At 38.3% G+C, this 18,599-nt stretch overlaps 2 protein-coding genes across 5 annotated transcripts; one reads left to right on the top strand and one right to left on the bottom strand.

The window, feature by feature from the left end:
• Nucleotides 1-1,783: 1,783 nt before the first annotated feature.
• LOC109019369 (putative germin-like protein 2-1) lies at nucleotides 1,784-2,946 on the top strand. Its single transcript, XM_035688150.1, has 2 exons — nucleotides 1,784-1,963; nucleotides 2,325-2,946. The coding sequence occupies exons 1-2, from the start codon at nucleotides 1,849-1,851 to the stop codon at nucleotides 2,858-2,860; spliced, it is 651 nt and encodes a 216-aa protein (XP_035544043.1). The 5' UTR covers nucleotides 1,784-1,848; the 3' UTR covers nucleotides 2,861-2,946.
• Nucleotides 2,947-4,145: 1,199 nt separating this feature from the next.
• On the bottom strand, nucleotides 4,146-18,359 carry LOC109009828 (histidinol dehydrogenase, chloroplastic). 4 transcript variants are annotated; one of them, XM_035688148.1, is made up of 15 exons: nucleotides 18,265-18,359; nucleotides 17,965-18,116; nucleotides 17,468-17,589; nucleotides 17,295-17,347; nucleotides 17,075-17,147; nucleotides 16,894-16,995; nucleotides 16,715-16,816; nucleotides 16,318-16,389; nucleotides 16,189-16,251; nucleotides 16,019-16,060; nucleotides 13,805-13,864; nucleotides 13,552-13,662; nucleotides 6,472-6,642; nucleotides 5,519-5,609; nucleotides 4,146-4,731 (listed from the first exon to the last, which is right to left on the bottom strand). In XM_035688148.1, the coding sequence occupies exons 2-15, from the start codon at nucleotides 18,068-18,070 to the stop codon at nucleotides 4,448-4,450; spliced, it is 1,452 nt and encodes a 483-aa protein (XP_035544041.1). In that variant the 5' UTR covers nucleotides 18,071-18,116; nucleotides 18,265-18,359; the 3' UTR covers nucleotides 4,146-4,447. The 4 variants fall into 4 exon arrangements, with proteins under 4 accessions (XP_035544041.1, XP_018846003.1, XP_018846001.1 ...); XM_018990458.2 differs by having other exon boundaries at nucleotides 17,965-18,062; nucleotides 18,265-18,357; XM_018990456.2 differs by having other exon boundaries at nucleotides 17,965-18,076; nucleotides 18,265-18,353.
• Between the last annotated feature and the right edge of the window lie 240 nt (nucleotides 18,360-18,599).

The following is an 18,599-nucleotide window of genomic DNA, read 5'->3' as shown; positions in this document are numbered from 1 at the left end:
TACTTTTATTATAAATAGATCTAACATATCATATGAAATCATATTAGCTTGTAGGTTTACTTTTGTGATATATTTTTATAATTGTAATACTTCTAATTGATGAAAGGGTCACTCGCAAAACTTATGAACCCACTAAATTTATTTCATTAAACAAAATGAATTTACTTGATCATCAAAATGTTCTGAATACTCCAAGATCCAAGAGATTTCAATAAGGCTGTGTTTGGTTGCAAGACTCAGCTGAACTTAGTTTAATTTTAAGTTGAATCTAACATCCAAATACACAACTATCAAATCATCTCAACTCAAAACTTCCTTACACGTAGAACCCACAACTTTTTTCAACTTAATACATCTTTATACGTGGAAGTCACAACCTTTTTCAACTTCCCATAAAAAGTATTAAACTCATCTTAACATCCAAATACACTTTAAACTCAGTTTAGATAGACCCCACATAACTTTCTTCACTACTCGACTCACTACTATTCATAAAGAACTTAGCTCAGTTGAGCTCAGCTTAACATCCAAACGCAGCCTTGTTTGCTTATTTTGTAGGCGAAATTCTTTAGCAATCCAGCAAAAAATTACATGTTCATGTAACATGAACATGAACGGTACACATAAAAAGAAAATACCTCAAAAGTTGTTTGATTCCGTAAGTATATGCCTTGGTAGAGATCATGAGATAAACAAATAATTAGGTGTAATTTCTTTAATACCTCAGGCCCGGGTTTGTATCAATTAAGAATGTGTCAATGGCACCATTTTCTATTTGTCGTAGGACATATTTAATTGACAGCTCGTCTTTAACATTTCTAAATTTTTAGGTTTCAAATCAATCATTTGAAGTACAACTCTACCTATACATGTTTTTATGCAGAATTGAGAATTTTATATGTATTGGTATGGGAATGGTTCACATATAGAAAGACAATGCTTTAAAAGTTGTTTATTTCCATTGGCCCATATTCTTCTTGATAGAGATAAGATAAACTAATTAATTAGATGCAAATTTTTAATTCCTTGGCACAACTATCAATTAAGAAATGTGTCAAGAAATGTTCTTTTTACTGTACAGCATAATGAAGAACAATACAATTCTTCTTCTTTGTTTATATCATGTTTAGTTAAGCTGGTTGGTACGATATAATTTTAAATGATTTTATAGGTCAATCATTTAAATGAAAAGTTACTTAAAATATGACATATCAGCTGAAGTAACTGAAGATGATACATAATAGGACGAAGAACATCGTTTCTTCTTATCAGCTATGCATAGAAAGACAATACTTCAAAAGGTTATTTGATTCCATAGGCCCAATACCTCTTGGTAAAGATTAGATAAACTGAATAATAAGATTATCAAGATCTTGACAACTCCTTAATGGGAAACTGTTCTAGCTGTCATGGAACATATATATCAGTTAACAAGTCATGATCTTTAACATATCAAAATGTTATTAACATATGGGTTAGATTCGAAGTACTCTAATATACATTCTCTTATGGTAACAAATATTTCTTTGAGTGAGGCATATATCTACCGTCCTTCCACTTAGACTTGGTCCTGTGTGGTCAAAGGTTAGGTGGATAAGGTATAATTCTTCCCTGTCCAAGCACATATGACAGCCGGCCTCCAAATAATGTTTGGATCATTAGACATCTTATTAAGTGAGACCACCTAGTTGCCTGTTTGCAAGCAGTGCTGCAATACAAGCATTCCTCTTCCTATATATAGCAAGCTGTGTTCATAAGTCTTTCACAACTCAAATCTCAATTGGTCTAATCTCCCTATAGAGCTTATCCTTCCATAAGTTTAAAGATTCTTGTTGGTACAATTTGCAAATGGCCTCACGCATTAATCTCCTGTCAGTAGTTCTAGCTTTGATTTTCACTGCTGCATTGGCGTCAGATAGCAGCCCTCTTCAAGATTTCTGTGTTGCAGATGCAAACAGTGCAGGTAGAAAATGAACCTTAAACATGCATGTTAGCTTTTATTGAAATTTGCAAGTTTCACTCTACAAGCTTTAGAAGTTAGAACTCATGAACGACAACCTGTTTAACACTAGGCATGCATGCTACTTTTGATTTTGGGGCTGCAATATTTCGTTACTGAGTTTTTTTTTCTTCTTCTTTTCCTCTTCTGCTACAAAAGTTCCCGCCTCATTCATTTCCTTCTTTTAAGTTCATTTTTTGTTTCTGAATTATGCCAACAAAACTCAAACTCTAATTGGATCGTCAATTTACTCACTTGCTGTACCATTTGGCTATTTCAAGTGGCTTAAGTGTTTCTTATTTCGATATGTTCTACTTCATGGCAGTGCTCGTCAATGGTTTTGTCTGCAAGGATCCTAAGACAGTTCAAGCCAATGATTTTTCCTTCAGCGGGCTTCAGATGGCGGGCAACACATCAAACGCAGTTGGGTCAAACGTGACTGCAGTGACTGTAGCCCAACTTCCAGGACTTAACACTCTTGGCATCTCTCTTGTTCGTATTGACTACGCACCATGGGGTATCAATCCTCCCCACACCCACCCTCGTGCAACCGAAATCTTGACAGTCTTGAAAGGTTGCCTTGAAGTTGGGTTTGTCACTTCAAACCCCGAAAACCGCCTAATCACAAAGGTGCTAAAGAAGGGTGATGTGTATGTATTCCCAATTGGCCTCATCCATTTCCAAAGAAATGTTGGTAAGGAAATGGCCATTGCCATTGCAGCTCTAAGCAGTCAAAACCCAGGTGTTATAACCATTGCCAACGCTGTGTTTGGGTCGAATCCAGATACTCCTAGTGACATTCTTGCAAAGGCTTTCCGGGTGGATAAGAATGTCGTCAAGTTTATCCAGTCAAAGTTCTAGAGAAGCCGTGATAATTTCCCCTGGTGATTGTATCTGGGTGTGAATTGTTAATTTGTCATGGCCTTAGTGGCATGAGTTTGTGTGCATTGTTTTGCTATTCAGGAGTATTGTTATTTGAGTGATCGAGTTTGTGCATTGTTTTGCTATTCAGGAGTATTGTTATTTGAGTGATCGAGTTTGTGTGCATTGTTTTGCTATTCAGGAGTATTGTCATTTGAGTGATCAATTGAATGTTTGTATTTGCTACATGTACAAGTTTACAAGTGGATCTTGTTCAAGTTTAACCGAAATGTAGCTTGTTTACGTTTTGTTGTGAAGATCAAGTAGTGTTGTCAAACTTAGGTACCCTTTTTTTCTCTTTTATCTTTTGAGTTTTCTGCCACAGAATAAGGTTCTAATGGATTTTCCTTTTTATTCCTATTTTCTTCTTTCCCTTCCATATAGAATCTTTATGTTCCAAAGTACTAAGCTCCAAAAGACCCCTTTTTTTAATTTTTCAATTACTATCAAGTTATTTGTTGATTACTTTAGGAACGTATGTTCAGTGTCATTCCAAGGAGTACACCGTTTGGTGATCATTACCCCTTAAGAATTACAAATTCCCACAATATCTTCCATGCTGAATTGGCAACACCAGTTCTTCATAGTTCAAATAAATGAAAATGGATGAATTGTCAACATGATACTTTCTTTTTTAGCTTAGAAAAAAAAAAAAAAAAAAAGAATCATGTTGACATATTTAGCGTCAAAACATAGCGCAATTAAATTCTATAAAGTTTGAGTAAAGTTCAAATCAAGCAAATTATAAACGACACTTTCCATCATCATTTGATTATCACTTATTTAAATTAAATAAATAATTGGAAAGAGTTTATGAGAAATAACATCGCATCAAAATGGAATAAAAGTAAGATGATATTATAGTTTGTTAAATTTTCCATATGCATGGGGAGAGAATTACTTCGTCAACACGAGTCCTACAAAAGTGATTTTAGACAATGATATGTCAATCAATTTTCTTCTAAACTGAATTTTTAATAAACCTTTTACTAAACCAAGAATTCGTAAAAAGATTATCTTACCAAGTCTTTACTAAAACAAAAATGATAATCACAGTCGTGAATGCACAAACGTCATACAATCACTTTAAAAAAAGTGAAAAAATATAAAATCCACATAAAAAAAAAAATTTATTTTTTAATAATGAATTCCACTCTTTTTCAAAGCAATGCACTACTGCGCTTGTGCACTCCATAACTGCATGTAACATTATATTAAAAAATAATTAGTTTTCCAGAGGTTTTCTTTCCTTATTCCCACAATGAATAAATATTGGGCCGTGTCTCGTAATTATGGTCATTCACATTTCATCAAAATAGCTGACCACCAAAATACAAAGATCTGTAGATATTTGATCGAACTCCACAAAGTCCTCAACCTGATTCGTTTAAGAACATTGCTACCCTATGATGCAACAATCAATCAATAAATATCCTAGGGAGGGCAGCTTTGCAGCCAAGGGGTTTGATAGGGAGCAAGTCCATCATGGTCACGTTTTGTAAATGCCAATAGTCCACAATTGGAGCATCATCTCATACCAGAAACCTGCTTAGCTTCAATATCCTGAAGCCTAAGAGTTACAGCTCTTTTGTGTGCTTCAAGCCCCTCAACTTCCGCCATTGCTGCCACATATGGCCCAAGCTTTATCAGACCTTCCTCGGTCAAAGATTGTACCGTCATGTACTTCAGGAACGAGTCCAAAGACACGCCGCCATACATCCTTGCATACCCATATGTTGGAAGAACATGGTTCGTCCCGCTTGCATAATCTCCCACGCTCTCTGGTGTCCACTGCCCTAAAAATACAGAGCCTGCAGAAGGAATCAAGCACATGATAATCCTTTTGAGACTTGAGAAGATAATATGAAGACAGTTCTGACAAGACAATCCGACAGTCTCCACCACAACTGGGTCTTCCAGATATCATTCTGTTTCAGAAGGATCTTTGACAGTCCTTTTGCTATAATTGGGATATTCTACAAGAAAATTGTATTCAACCATTGCAATGAATTGAACAAGCAGGGGCAGAAGAAAGTCAAAAGGTCTGTGGTTCCCACTGATAGATTTAGTGGCATCAAATGTAGGGTCTATAGTCTGGTGTGAAGCAAAAATCTCAGGTGGTAACCCCTAGTGCAATGTCTCAGTCCTAAGAGCAGCCATTTTATGCAATAAAGGCAAAAGGATGGGATCATATCCAAATACCCATCCAAGAACTTTCCTTAGGTAACCCCTATGAATTGGCTCAGGTGGTAAGAGCCTTGGGCTTGGCGGTATGATCTCTCTAGATCTAAGGTTCAAACCCTTGGGTGCAAACAATTTATAGGGGACATTGGACGGGGAATTTTCCCTTGAATTACCCGGGGTGAACTCGTGGAAAATTCCTTGCCGAGAGCCTGTGCACCTAAGTTGGGACTTTGTTCCCAGACACCCAGTGCCAATAAGAAAAAAAACATCCCTTAAGCGGACTGACACTGCTCAGGGAAAAAAAGTGTGGACTAATACTGCATAACCCTTAGTAGTTTCAAAGGTACTTTAACATCCATAAAGAATAAAAAGTTGAGTGCAGATAATTATGATGCCAAAATTACAACAGTTCACCTGCGTTCTCAATGAAACTCTCCCACTTTTCTGCATCCTTCACGTTAATAATCAGATGCTCAGGTGCATACATGTTTGAGAAAGAGACTGCCTGAAAAGACCAAAAAATAAAAATAAAATTATTTCAAACAGCAAGACAAATAAGCAAAAACATTTTCAAGTATACACGCACATGCTTTTGTGCACATACCGATGATTATATGAGAGCGATAAATGCTAAGGATCTACATATTTCATATCATCAAGTTTCCTTTTCTTTTCTTTTTTCCTAAGCTACTTGAGAAGGAAATATTCTACTAATGGTGCAAAACAAGGGGAGTACAATAGATTGTCAGCATTAAAAACGTCTACAGATAATTGGTGATTGTTATATGTCCACATAAGGCTTTGTGAGTCGCCATCTAGCCAATTTATGTGCTGCACAATTTGCACTTTGTGGCATGAACCTGAAGTCCCAAAATTCATTACGAACCACATTCCTTGTGATATCAGTAATTTCTGGACCAACATTCTAGTCATTGCGCTCCTTGCTTTGGATAGCTTGGCCTACCCTCAAAGAATCTCCCTAAAAAATGACTCTTGTCAACTCAAGAATGTATGTAGATATCTAAGAGTATATATGATCTAAGGTGTTGGAGACAATCAAGATTTACAACTGGGCCACACAAAGGAAAGCAATGATGAGATCACAGGTTGCAGCTCTGGGGAGTCTTTCTCGAACACGCATTTTATGTATTTAAAAAAAACCAACGAAGTCAGACCTGTCAAAGCGACAAAAACCAAACTGATACACATATCAAACTCATTTATTCAACAGGACTCTCTGACTCTTGGAACAGATAGAACATTTCATGAATGGAAATGCCGGGCACAACTGTAAAAATACCCCAAAGATGCACATAAAATGGGTTGATAGAGGCTTAGAAACATCTAGTCATGATAATAGGACTAACCTCAACCATATCACGAGCAAACACTGTGAAACTGTGGCTCAATGCTTTCAAAGCAATCTCTCCCCTTGGAAGACTTTGGCACTGCTGCTTAATCTCCTTCTCTATAGCTTCTAAATCCACACCATCCCCAGTGATGACAAGAACAACCTGACTATCAGGACCATGCTCAGCCTGAAATTACAAGTCACTTAAGGCATCACAGGTAGGTACAAGCATTCAATAAACTAAAGCAGAAATAGTTTGTTATGCATGTGTAGTAAGTTAACTCTCAAAAAGAAGAAAGCATGAGGTTAAAAGAGAATCCACCGTCCACACCTATAGGGAACATAAAAAGGAAACAACATAGAGTGTCTGGAAATTTAAGTTATATGGGAAGAGAAGAGAAGTTATAGGTAAGAAGTGATCCGACAGGACTTCAGATTGTTTTTGCTGCTTGTTTGAATGTACAGGAAAGTAAGATGTTAGTTATTTTGGTTAGGCAAACAGAAAACTTGATGTGATTGAACTTAGCTTCTAACAAAAGTTAGACTGCCAACAATATAGTACTCCATAAAGCAGGATAATTTTCAGTTCTAGCTAAAGTTAGACTAGTAATAACGTAGTACTTCATTAAACAGGATGATTTGATGATTTTCAGTCTTCAAGCAATTGATTTTTTTTTTTTTTTTTATCGGTAATCAAAGTATTTTATTCATAAAAGTAGGCAAAACCCAAGTATACAGGGAGTATACATGAGAAATACCTAACTAGAGTTTACAAACGATAGTAAAAAATCATGGACACTTAGTCTGTTACAAACAATGGCCCCCACCCATGAAAACAATGTTTTAAAGAAACTCCTCCATTGTCTTCTCGCGGTTTTCGAAGCTTCTATCATTTCGTTCCAGCCATATACACTAACACATGCAAATAGGGACCATTTTCCAGATTGCTACAACTTGTAAGTTCCCTCGGAGACCTCTCCAACTAGCTAGAAAATCCACCAATCTAAAAGGCATGACCCACGATACGCCAAGTCCTGTAAAAAAATAGTCCCACAAGGTCTTTGCCACCTCGCAATGTAGAAATAGATGGTCTACTGATTCACCCTCTTTCTTACACATGTAACACCAGTCCAACAACATTAACCGAAGTTTCCTTAAATTATCTGTGGTGAGGATTTTGTCCAATGCTGCTGTCCAAATGAAAAAGGCGGCTTTGGAAGGAGTTTTCATCTGCCAAATACTCTTCCATGGAAATGAATGTATGCCTGGACTCGTCAAAACTCTGTGGAGTGATCTGACAGTGAATTTACCTTTTGTGGAAGGGCTCCAAATCCTCCAATCCACAGTACCCTCAGTCATACGTACAGAATACAGTGCCGCAAAGAACTCTGTGATCTCCTCCAACTCCCAGTCTTGAGCTACCTTAATGAAATCAACATTCCATTGAGGGGAGCCACTAGAAAAAAGCAAGTGGTCTGCTATCGATGCATCCTTCACTCATACAAGCCCAAATATGGCAGAGAAAGTGTCTTGAAGACTTCTTTCACCACACCAATTGTCATACCAAAATCTGACACGAGAGTCATCACCCACTACAATGTGTATGTCTCTAGAAGAACTCCCAATTTTTCCTTATGTATTTCCATAGACCCACCCATATGGGCCACGTACCTCATTCGAACACCAACCACCTCATGCCTCCCCAAATTGTGTATCTATAATAGTCTTCCACAAAGCCCCTCTTTCTTGTTGATACCGCCACAACCATTTACCCAATAGAGCTTGGTTGAACTTAATCAAGTTGTGAATCCCCAGTCCACCCCCAGAAATTGGAGTACAAACCATTGACCAGTTAACCAAATGGAACTTAAACTCATCCCCCAAACCGCTCCACAAAAAGTCGTGTTGTAGCTTCTCAATAGGGTTGGCAACATTTACTGGTAGCAGGAGCAAGGACAACAAATAGGTGGGTAAGTTGGAAAGAGTGCTTTTAATTAAGGTGAGCCTACCACCTTTAGACAAATACAACCTCTTCTAAGATGCCAGCCTGCGTTCCACTTTCTCAATCACTACATTCCAAATCTGCTCAGATTTAAAGGGAGCACCCAAAGGTAAGCCAAGATACTTCAACGGTAGAGAAGATACCTTACACCCCAAGAGGGAGGCTAGAGCTGCCGCTTCAAGAATAGTCCCCACCAATACCAGTTCAGACTTTGAGAGATCAACTTTCAAACATGAGACAGCTTCGAAGCAAAGAAGTAAAGCCCTCATAGATTGGATATGCCTGAGATTTGCTCCGCAAAAGATGAGAGTATCATCCGCAAACAATAGATGAGAAATATTAATAGAGTCATAATTACCATTCCCCACTGAAAAACCATAACGGAACCCACCTTCCATGAGACCCACGATCATCTTACTGAGAGCTTCCATGACAAATAAAAAGAGTAAGCGGATCCCCCTGTCTCAAGCCACGTGAGGAGTCAAAAAAACCCACTAAAATAGAAAAGCGAACTGTTGAGATGCAAAATTCTACCCAATTCAGCCACTTCTAACCAAAACCGCATCTTGTAAGTAGATAAAGTAGGAACTTCCAATTTACATGATCATAAACTTTTTCCATATCTAGTTTGTGAAATAACCCCGGTTCTAAAGATTTGAGTCGTCCATCCAACACTTCATTAGCAATTAAGACCAAATCTAGGATCTGTCTGCCTTTGACAAATGCATTTTGCAGCTTCGAGATTAACTTTTCCATCACTGTACTCAATCAGTTTGCTAGCACCTTGGATAGAATCTTGTAAACCCCATTCACGAGGCTTATGGGACGATAGTCTCGAACATTCACTGATCCTGCCTTTTTGGGAATAAGTGCTAAAAAGGTAGCATTCAGACTTATTTCAAAACTAGCATTACTATAGAATTCTTGGAATACCTGCATAAGGTCGCCCTTTAGCACTTCCCAACAGTTTTGGAAAAAGCCCATTGTGAAACCATTAGGGCCTGGGGCTTTGTCACTAGCCATACCTCAAACGACTTTGCGTACTTCTTCTTCAAAGGACCTCTCAAGCCACACTGCACTCAATGGGTCTAGTACAGAAAAAGTCAAACCACCTACTATCGGTCTCCATGGTTGTTGTTCGGCTAGTAGATGTTCATAATATTGTGCAATGTGGTTTTTGATGATTGATTGATCTGAAGATACTGCTCCATATATCATCAACATATCAATAGTGTTGTTCCTCCGGTGCGAATTAGCCACCCTATTGAAGAACTTTGTGCACTTGTCTCCCTCTTTGAGCCATAGTGCCCTTGATTTCTGTCTCCAGGAGATCTCTTCTATTAATATGACTCTTTCCAGTTTTGCAACTCTATCTGCCTCTTGTGAGTTGTTTCGGATTCAAAAAGAGTTCTAGCCTCCTCTTCACCCTCCAAACTCTGTAGCTCCTCTAGAAGGGAGCATCGTTGTAAACCTACATTGCCAAAGACTTGTTCATTCCATTATTTCAAATCTTGTTTTAGCGCTTTTAGATTTTTTGTCATTATGAAGCTTGGAGAGCCTTGGAAAGCATAAGAAGACCACCATTATCGTATCCTGTCTACAAAACCGTCAGTCTTAAGCCACATTTTCAAATTTAAAGTACCTTCTACCTCCTTGGATGCCTCCACAGTCTAAAAAGATGGGGAAGTGGTCTGAGCATACCCTAGGTAATCTTCTCTGAGTTACCTCCGAAAAATGTAACTTCCATTCTAGAGTTAGCAAAAATCTATCAATTCTAAACCAGGATGGGAGTTCACAAGTGTAAGACCAAGTATGCGAACCTCTCGTTAGCGGAATATCCATAAGTGCCTGTTTTGAAATGAAGTCAGAAAAATCCCTCATAGCAAGTGTGATGTGGGACATACCTGATCTCTCACTCAGAAAACGAGAGACATTGAAGTCACCCCCTATGCAACTTGGTAACTCCCACCAACTAAGAAGTCCCACCAGTTCTTCCCACAAAGACCTTCTTTCCGCATCAATATTAGGGTCGTAGACTCCTGTAAAAGCCCATTGGAAACCATGCTCTACATTCTCAAAGGAGCATGCTACAGTGAATTCACCCACACAGTCCTCTAACCTTTCCACCACCATTTTATCGAACATAATAAGAACACCCCCGGATGCTCCTTTAGAAGGCAGATACGACCATCCAACATGATGTCCCCTCCACAGACTTCGAACTATTTTCCTTGTAATAAATTCTAACTTGGTCTCTTGTAAACAAATGATATCACCTTACCATTGACGAAGTAAATTTCTAACTTGGAGCCGTTTGTTTTCAGCCCCCTTACATTCCAAGAAATTATTTTTGGCTTCATATAGGATTCGTCGTTACCCATCCCTTGAAACGTCCCCGGCTAGAGCTCCTCTCCCCTCCATCATCATTCATAGCCCACGTTAGCCTTTTGAGTTCTCTTTCCCTTTTTTTTATCCAAATTAATAGAAAGATCCATTGTAGAATGCGCACTTCTAGCTTCAATAGCTTCAATAGCTGCAAGTAACGCCAAAAATTCTTCCTCAAAACCCTCACTTGTTATCCCCACACAATGCTTGATCACTATGGCTTTCTTAATTAACCAATTTGACACCCTCGGATGAAACGAATTCAATAACCTACCCCCTCAACAAAGTACCTGCCCCTTCCGGCGTCCACCCGCCTTGCAACCGTCATCACCTCTCCCCTTGTGGCCTCAAAAACAACCATAGCCCCATCCAATGCACCCTTCTCTAAATTACCCGGGCCTCCCACACTGTCTGAGTCGACATAAATGGGTTTCTCAACTGCCATACAATTTTCCGACGCCGATATGCCCCTTTCATGGCGTGAAGGTCAACCAACTACCCAGATGTCGCCGACTGAAGTATCTGTGGCTTCCCACCGTGCTCCAGCCCTCCCGACAAACCTCTTGTCATCTCCTCTGCAAGGATCTGAGATATGTCCTCCATCGGCGCCAAGGACGGCACCTTCACAACTGTGGTTGTGGGATGTGACCTAGAGAGGGCCGGCGCATCGTTTTGTGTCTCCCCTGTGGGCAGTGTCTTTGCCATCGTCGAAATCACCTCTTTTGCCTCCTCGTCCGACATCGACGGCCCCACCAGCGCACTGACCCCGCTGCAAAGATGGCCGGAACTAGCCCCAGAAGTTGCCGGTGACGAAGTCCCTTGCCGGAGATGGCCCAACATAGCAACGGGCCCAGCTGAGGACGTGGAGCCCTTTTCAAAGAAGGGCCCAGTTCTTTTCAGGCACCATTTCAGCTTGGGCTGGGCTTGGCGTGTTTGGCCCAATTTTTTTTTTTTTTTAATCAATAAAAAGAGATATTATATATATGAATGAAATAGACATAGTCCTTGTACACAGGACGTATACAAAAGAACTCCTAAATACATTCTAAGAGCGATAAATTAAAGACAGAAAATCCTGAACATTGTCCCCATGTAATACAATAGTGGAAAACCAACACATTAGAGTGTGGAGAAAAAAATTCTTCAACTCAGTCCTTGGGCGTTCCTTATCTTCAAAGCAACGCGTGTTCCTTTCCATCCAAATACACCACATAATACACAACGGAATCATCTTCCACACTGCTGCCACTTGCTTACAACCTTGCAACTTTGACCAACATCCCAACCTCTCATAGGCATAACCCAAGCAATATCAACCCTCAGAAAAATCTCATCCCACAACACTCTTGTTACCTCACAGTGTAGTAATAGATAGTCCACAGATTCTTCATTCTTCTTACACAAGTAGCACCAATCCAATACTACACATCCCCTCTTCCTCAAGTTGTTCGTGGTCAATATATTCCCAAGAGCTGCACTCCAAATGAAAAAAGCTACTCTAGAGTCTAGACGGCACACGAGACCTCCAAAGCAGTCCATTTCCTTTAGACTTAATCAGCTTAGATCCAGCTGACCGATGGCCTTGTTCCAAGCCTAGGGCTTGGTCCAGCTCCATTCTAATTGAAAAAGATTCTACAGCCTTTGTCAATAAAGTGATTTCTTCTTTCAAACCATTAAGGATTCCCTGCATCTCCCTATCCACTGAGGCAACGTGGGACAAGCTACTACCACCCCTTTCAAGTATAGTCCCTCGACCATTCTCTATCACCCCACTTTTTTCTTGTTGCAGCAGCTTCAAGGAGTGGCCTGAGCCACCCATTACAGCCGATTGTTTCCCAGCGCCACCCTTCACCACTATTGTATACGAGATTTCTTGCCTCCTCAACCCCTTTCCTTTGTCTGTTGTTCTGTCCATGGATGATGCCAACGTTGGCTTCTTATTTACTAGAACATGCTTATACAGAGCATGTTTCATTTCCCTGGAGAGGTATTTACAACCCCCCTCCCTTACCTTCCGGGATCACCAAAGGACCATTACGCCAACTGCTGCCATATTCAGTTACTTCTAAATACCGTCCGAAATCATTCGAGCGACGATGTACAAACCAAGCCTTCATACCATCCCGATACGACTTGTAGAAGTTCTTGCTTCCCTCCGATGAGGAATGCATTCCCCACTGCATTGGCCAACCACTGGGCACTGCCGAAAAAACCATCTCTTTGGTGGTCTTTCGACCCCTCTATGATACGAAACCAGTTCCCCCCCTCTAATGATAACACAAACACCTTCGTCTCTATCAAAAGGTGTTTTATAAAACCCATCTTAAACGAGTAACAGCTAAAACCAGTAGAAATCTTATGGAGAATAGTTCCGGCAAAGGTCACCAGAGCAATTTTCCATTGTAAAAGTGTACGCAAGAGAAAAGTGTACAGAGAGAAAAAAGTCTTTCCAGGGAGAGAGATATATAAAACAAACTTCTTCACTAAAACAAACAAATCAAAAGAACACAAAGTCCTTTAGTAAGAACGTATATTATTTCTTGAACTCAATTTGATGGTTAGTCAAATTTCCCCAACTTAAGCAATTGATTTTTTCAGTCACACAATTTAATTATTTGAGAAACAAAAACAAATCAGCAGCATCAATCTTTTCGTTATGGAAATGCTCCATCAGAAAAAGAAAAGAAGCATTTTGATGCAAGTATGCACCTGGGAAAGCAAATCTGAAGCTACATGAACAGGATTGGCATGTCTATCAGCAATGACCAAAACTTCTGAAGGGCCTGCGGGCATGTCAATTGAGATCATGGCTTCACTGTTCTGAAATGGAAATTGGAAAGTGGAAAAAACATTCAGAAACAAGTGAATATATAGTAGGGAAATTCACTTATACTTAGTTATAATAATAACACAAAATAGCAGACATGAGAACAAGTTCTAGATCAACAAAAAGCAAGCGTACTTGCAGAATCATTTTCGCAGCAGTGACATATTGATTTCCAGGGCCAAAAATCTTCTCAACCTGCAAATTACAAGAAAAAGGAAAAAAATGTAAGAAAAATTAAAAATTCAAATTCAAAATCATAGAAGGATATAAAACATTTTTGAAGGTTTTGTGAATACTTTTCTATAGATCAACTAATTTTCTTGGGGCCATGTCACAACACCACAAGTCATGCCAGAATTTAGTCCTAGAGCCATCATCCACCTCAAGTCTAATATGACTAGAAAAGACTCCACCTAATTAACATGTGATTTGTCATTTTTGTCATTCCATCTTAATGCTTAAATATGTGTGTTTAAATTAGAAGGGAAAAATTGACAAATCACATGTTGGTTAGGTGGAGGTGTGTAGTGTAAGGCTTTCTTGTAGCATTTCTCTTTTTCCATATCCTCATCATATGTGGATCATGTACCTCTTCACTGCAACTTTACACAAAGCATTCTTCTCATGTTGGTAATGCCAAAGTCACTTCCCTAGAAAGGCATGATTGAAAAAAAAAAAAAAACAAATTTCAAAGACTCCTAAGCCTCCCTTAGAATTTGGAGAGCACACCTTGGCTAAGTCTACTAAGTGGAATTTAGAGAAGTCTTGCTGTAACTTCTCTATTCTATTAGCCACGCTAGTAGGGAAGGAAAATAGAAGCAAGAAATATTTGATAAAGGTGATCCAGATCCTACTCCTTCAGAAAAATACATCCTTTTCCAACCAGCTAATCAGAGCTCAATCTTCTCAATCACACCAGGCCAAGGTATTTCATAGGTAAAGAGGATACCTTGCACCCCATAATTCTAGCAGACTATCCACACTAGAAACATTAAGTTGGAAAGGTCATTTGACAGTAGACATAACATGGATTGTTAAGTTAGAGACAACCAACTTGTCAATGGAGAGAGTGTAACATCCATTTTTAGACTTAACTGCCAAAGGCACTTTTTCAAGTACTTTATTTGCTTGGATGGAGGATTCTACCTCTCATTTCTTTTTGCAGTCTCCTTAAAATTTTATATTCCTTTTCCCCACTTAGGGGGATTTTCTCCTGAATACTTCTTGTTTTCCTGGATGCAATCCATCATATTTTTAATCAATTTCAATGTGGACCTCATCACTTCATGACCTAATGGGATGTGTTGATACGTCAAAATCTATCCATAGACACTTCTTCTGCATAGGATCCTCATAGTATTTCGCAAGCATCAGCTTGATAAGCATAAAACACAAATCGCTTACAAGACAAGCTTAATGCACAAACTGACATTTACACCTAAAAGAAGAAAACAAAAATCCCTCCTGTTCCATCAGTTTATTCAAAATGAACCACATGTTGGAATAATAAGCTATCTATAAATACTAGTTCAAATATCAAAAGTATAGGATAAGAGTAGCTAAATTGGGAGGTAGAGCCTTTTACAGAGTTCTTTGCGGTATTATATTCTGCAAGCATTTCAGGGGGCACTGGAGACAAGATGCTTTGGAATCATTCTAAGAAAGGTCTTTTCTCTGTCAGATCCTTTTATGAAAAGCTTACGAACCCAGGTAAGTCTATGTATCCATGGAAGAGCATTTGGCAGACGAAAGCCCCGTCAAAAGCAGCCTTTTTTGTTTGGACTGCATCTTTGGACAAGATCCTTACTATAGATAATTTGAGGAAACGACGGATTATTATCCTAGATTGGTGTTGTATGTGTAAGAAGCATGGGGAGTCAGTTGATCATTTGCTTTTACACTGTGAGGTGGCCAAGGGCATGTGGGATGATTTTTTCTCAAGGGTTGGATTAGCTTGGGTTATGCCGTGTAGATTGGTGGATTTTCTTGCAAGCTGGAGAGGACTATACGGTAATGCTCAAATAGCGGCAATTTGGAGGTTGGTACCAATATGTTTGTGTTGGTGTATTTGGAGGGAAAGAAACGCAAGAAGCTTTGAAGACAAGGAGAGAACACTGGAAGAGCTAAAAGTTGTATTTTTTAAGTTATTGTTCTCATGGGCGGGGGCCTTAGTTTGTAACAGTCTTAGTATCCATGATCTTTTTCTTTCTTTTGTAACTTCTAACTAGGCACTTCTTCATGTATACTTCCTGTGTACTTGGGCTTTGCCTATTTATATGAATATATTATCTTTGATTACTTATCAAAAAAAAAGAGTAGCTAAGGGACAAGTTCACAGGAAAATAGTACCTTAGGGCAAGATTCCGTCCCCCAAGCCATGGCAGATATTGCCTTTAAAGAGACAAATGTTAGACTTATTAAACATTAGAATTTAAAACACATAAATGCAGAAACATAAACCTACACAAGAACACAATACTCTCAACCACATAGGGGCATATTTTTAGGTCCTTTCAAACCTGAGCTCCTCCAGCTTTAAGGATATGAGTCACACCAGCCTTCTTGGCACAATATAGTACCTCCTATAAAGAAAATGATCAGAATTAGTATCTCCTCCAAAGAAAGTCTCATCAACAGTGAACAAATACCTTGCATATGCTACCATCCTGACCAGGGGGAGTTGCAAGAACAACAGTTTTACACCCGGCAATCTGTGCTGGCTGGATTAAAAAAAATGAAGTTTTTAGGGCTGGTTTGGTTACACAAAACCAAACTACCTCATCTCATCTCATATAATCATTACAAATTTCTCAAACTTCCACACAAAATATAATAAGCAATTCAAAATTTTCAAATCCCAAAACAAAAATTATATTAAAAAATTATATTATAACAATATCTTATTCAACTTTTAACAAAACATTTTATCTCATCTCATCTTAACTGCATAACCAAACAAGGCCTTAATCTAATTGCCATGATAATCACAATCATAAATTTATCGTTAAGAAACCATAAAAAAAACAATAGATGTGATCAACTTACAACAGAAAGCATCAGAGCAGTTGAAGGTAAAACTGCAGTCCCCCCAGGAACATACAGACCTACAGATGAGATGCTTCTGGCCACTCGTTTGCATTTGACACCCTGAAAATTCAGAACACTAAAGAATAACATCACTAGAAAGATGTGACAGTTATAACCAAGAAGTAATATTGACTGACTTTCATGTTCTCGATACTTCTCTCAGTAGATTTCTGAGCAACATGAAATGCATATATATTGTCATATGCCACATCAAATGCTTCTTTGACAACTGGATCAAGCTGCAGTTACACAGACTACATGTGTCAACAAGAAGAAAACAACAAAACCTCCATTGACCAAAAAATGTGAATTACATACCACTGGATCTGGGAGCTCAGAGACTTTTTCCACAATCTTTTCCTGTTCAACTTTGTCGAACTTTACAGTATAGCTTCAGAAGCAATATAGACATCATATTGCCTCGTGACTAAAGTGGCTTCACAGTGAAGTAAAGCCTTGGGAGATATACAGAAAACATGGTGTAAAATTTAAAAAAAAAAAACATAAAAATAACAAAAACGAGAGAAAGAGCACCAACTCTTTAACTGCAGAATCGCCTCTTTTGCGAACATCATCAACAATGGGCTGGACCTGATAGTATGCATATATGATCAATCCATCAAGTAGCTCAAATGAACCCAAAACCAAAAATAAATTTTCAGGTTATTGAAGAACTTTAATTCAGAGTTTAAGGAAAATCCAAAAGACTACCGAGCTGAAAATGGAAGAGAAATCTATACGAGGACGAGCCTTCAGGCTTTCAACCTCAGTCCGAGAAAGTTCTGATAATCTGTATGACTTCATAGAGCACTTTATCCCTTTATAAACAAATCCTGACGCAACATATGAACAGAAGCAATCGAGGAAAATTGAAATTATTAAGACACATCGCCCACCATCTATAAAGAGAAGGCAATCAATTAAAAAAAAAAAATTAAAGCCTAACTCACAACGAAACCCAGAACTCCAGGAAAGAAAATGCATGTTCACTTTAAAAGATTCCACCACTACCAAATCCCCAAATTCGTGAAGTAAAATATCTAAACAGTTTTTGGTACTGTATAGACATGCATACAACCCATTGAACGAAGGTCAATAAGGGATTTCAAAAATTTTTTTTTTTTTTTTTTCAGGACTGCATTGCACCCATAAACTAATTACATATTTTAGAAATTAAAAAAAAAAATAATCAAATGATAATTTTATACCTGCCGGGACACGATAAAATCGGCTTGGAATTGTTTTCCGAGCACAGATTGAGCAGGGTTTAAGCAATGAGATGTCCCGTTTAGAGCAGAGAAGCTGGCTGTCCATCACCACCTTCAATCAATTAAATATGCAACACTATGACAGTATGACACTGAAGTATTACACGCGAAAAAAAAAAGAAAAAAAAAAAAAGTCAATTATAAGGATTACTGAAGAAAGAGCTACTAAACTTGAGAACCGGACCAATTAATAGAGCCAAAAACAATTGGGGATTTCTGTATGAGCTTGGTTTTGGTTACCTGGTGGCTCTTAGGTCAGAAAGGTGAAAATGGTGCCCTGCCAGTGCCTACTCGCCTCTACAGAGCGGTGAAAATGGTGCCCTTCTTTCTTTGTCTTTTTTATTTTATTAATTATAAAATCACTACACGAATTTTTACATTTTTACATGGATATTATTCATCATCTCACGTAACATATGATATATATTTTAGATTTTTTTTTAAGTTTATCCTTGTTAAATTAATTGAATTGTTCTACTTATCATCCATACATCACATATATTAATTATAAAAAAATATTTTTTTATTTTATATGTTTTTTTAAATATGTTTTAAATCATTTTAAATATTTAAAA

Source organism: Juglans regia, chromosome 3 (assembly GCF_001411555.2).
Source record: "Juglans regia cultivar Chandler chromosome 3, Walnut 2.0, whole genome shotgun sequence".
NCBI classification, from domain to species: Eukaryota; Viridiplantae; Streptophyta; class Magnoliopsida; order Fagales; family Juglandaceae; genus Juglans; species Juglans regia.
Note: the sequence above shows the minus strand (reverse complement) of the source record. Positions and strands in the feature narration are given on the sequence as shown.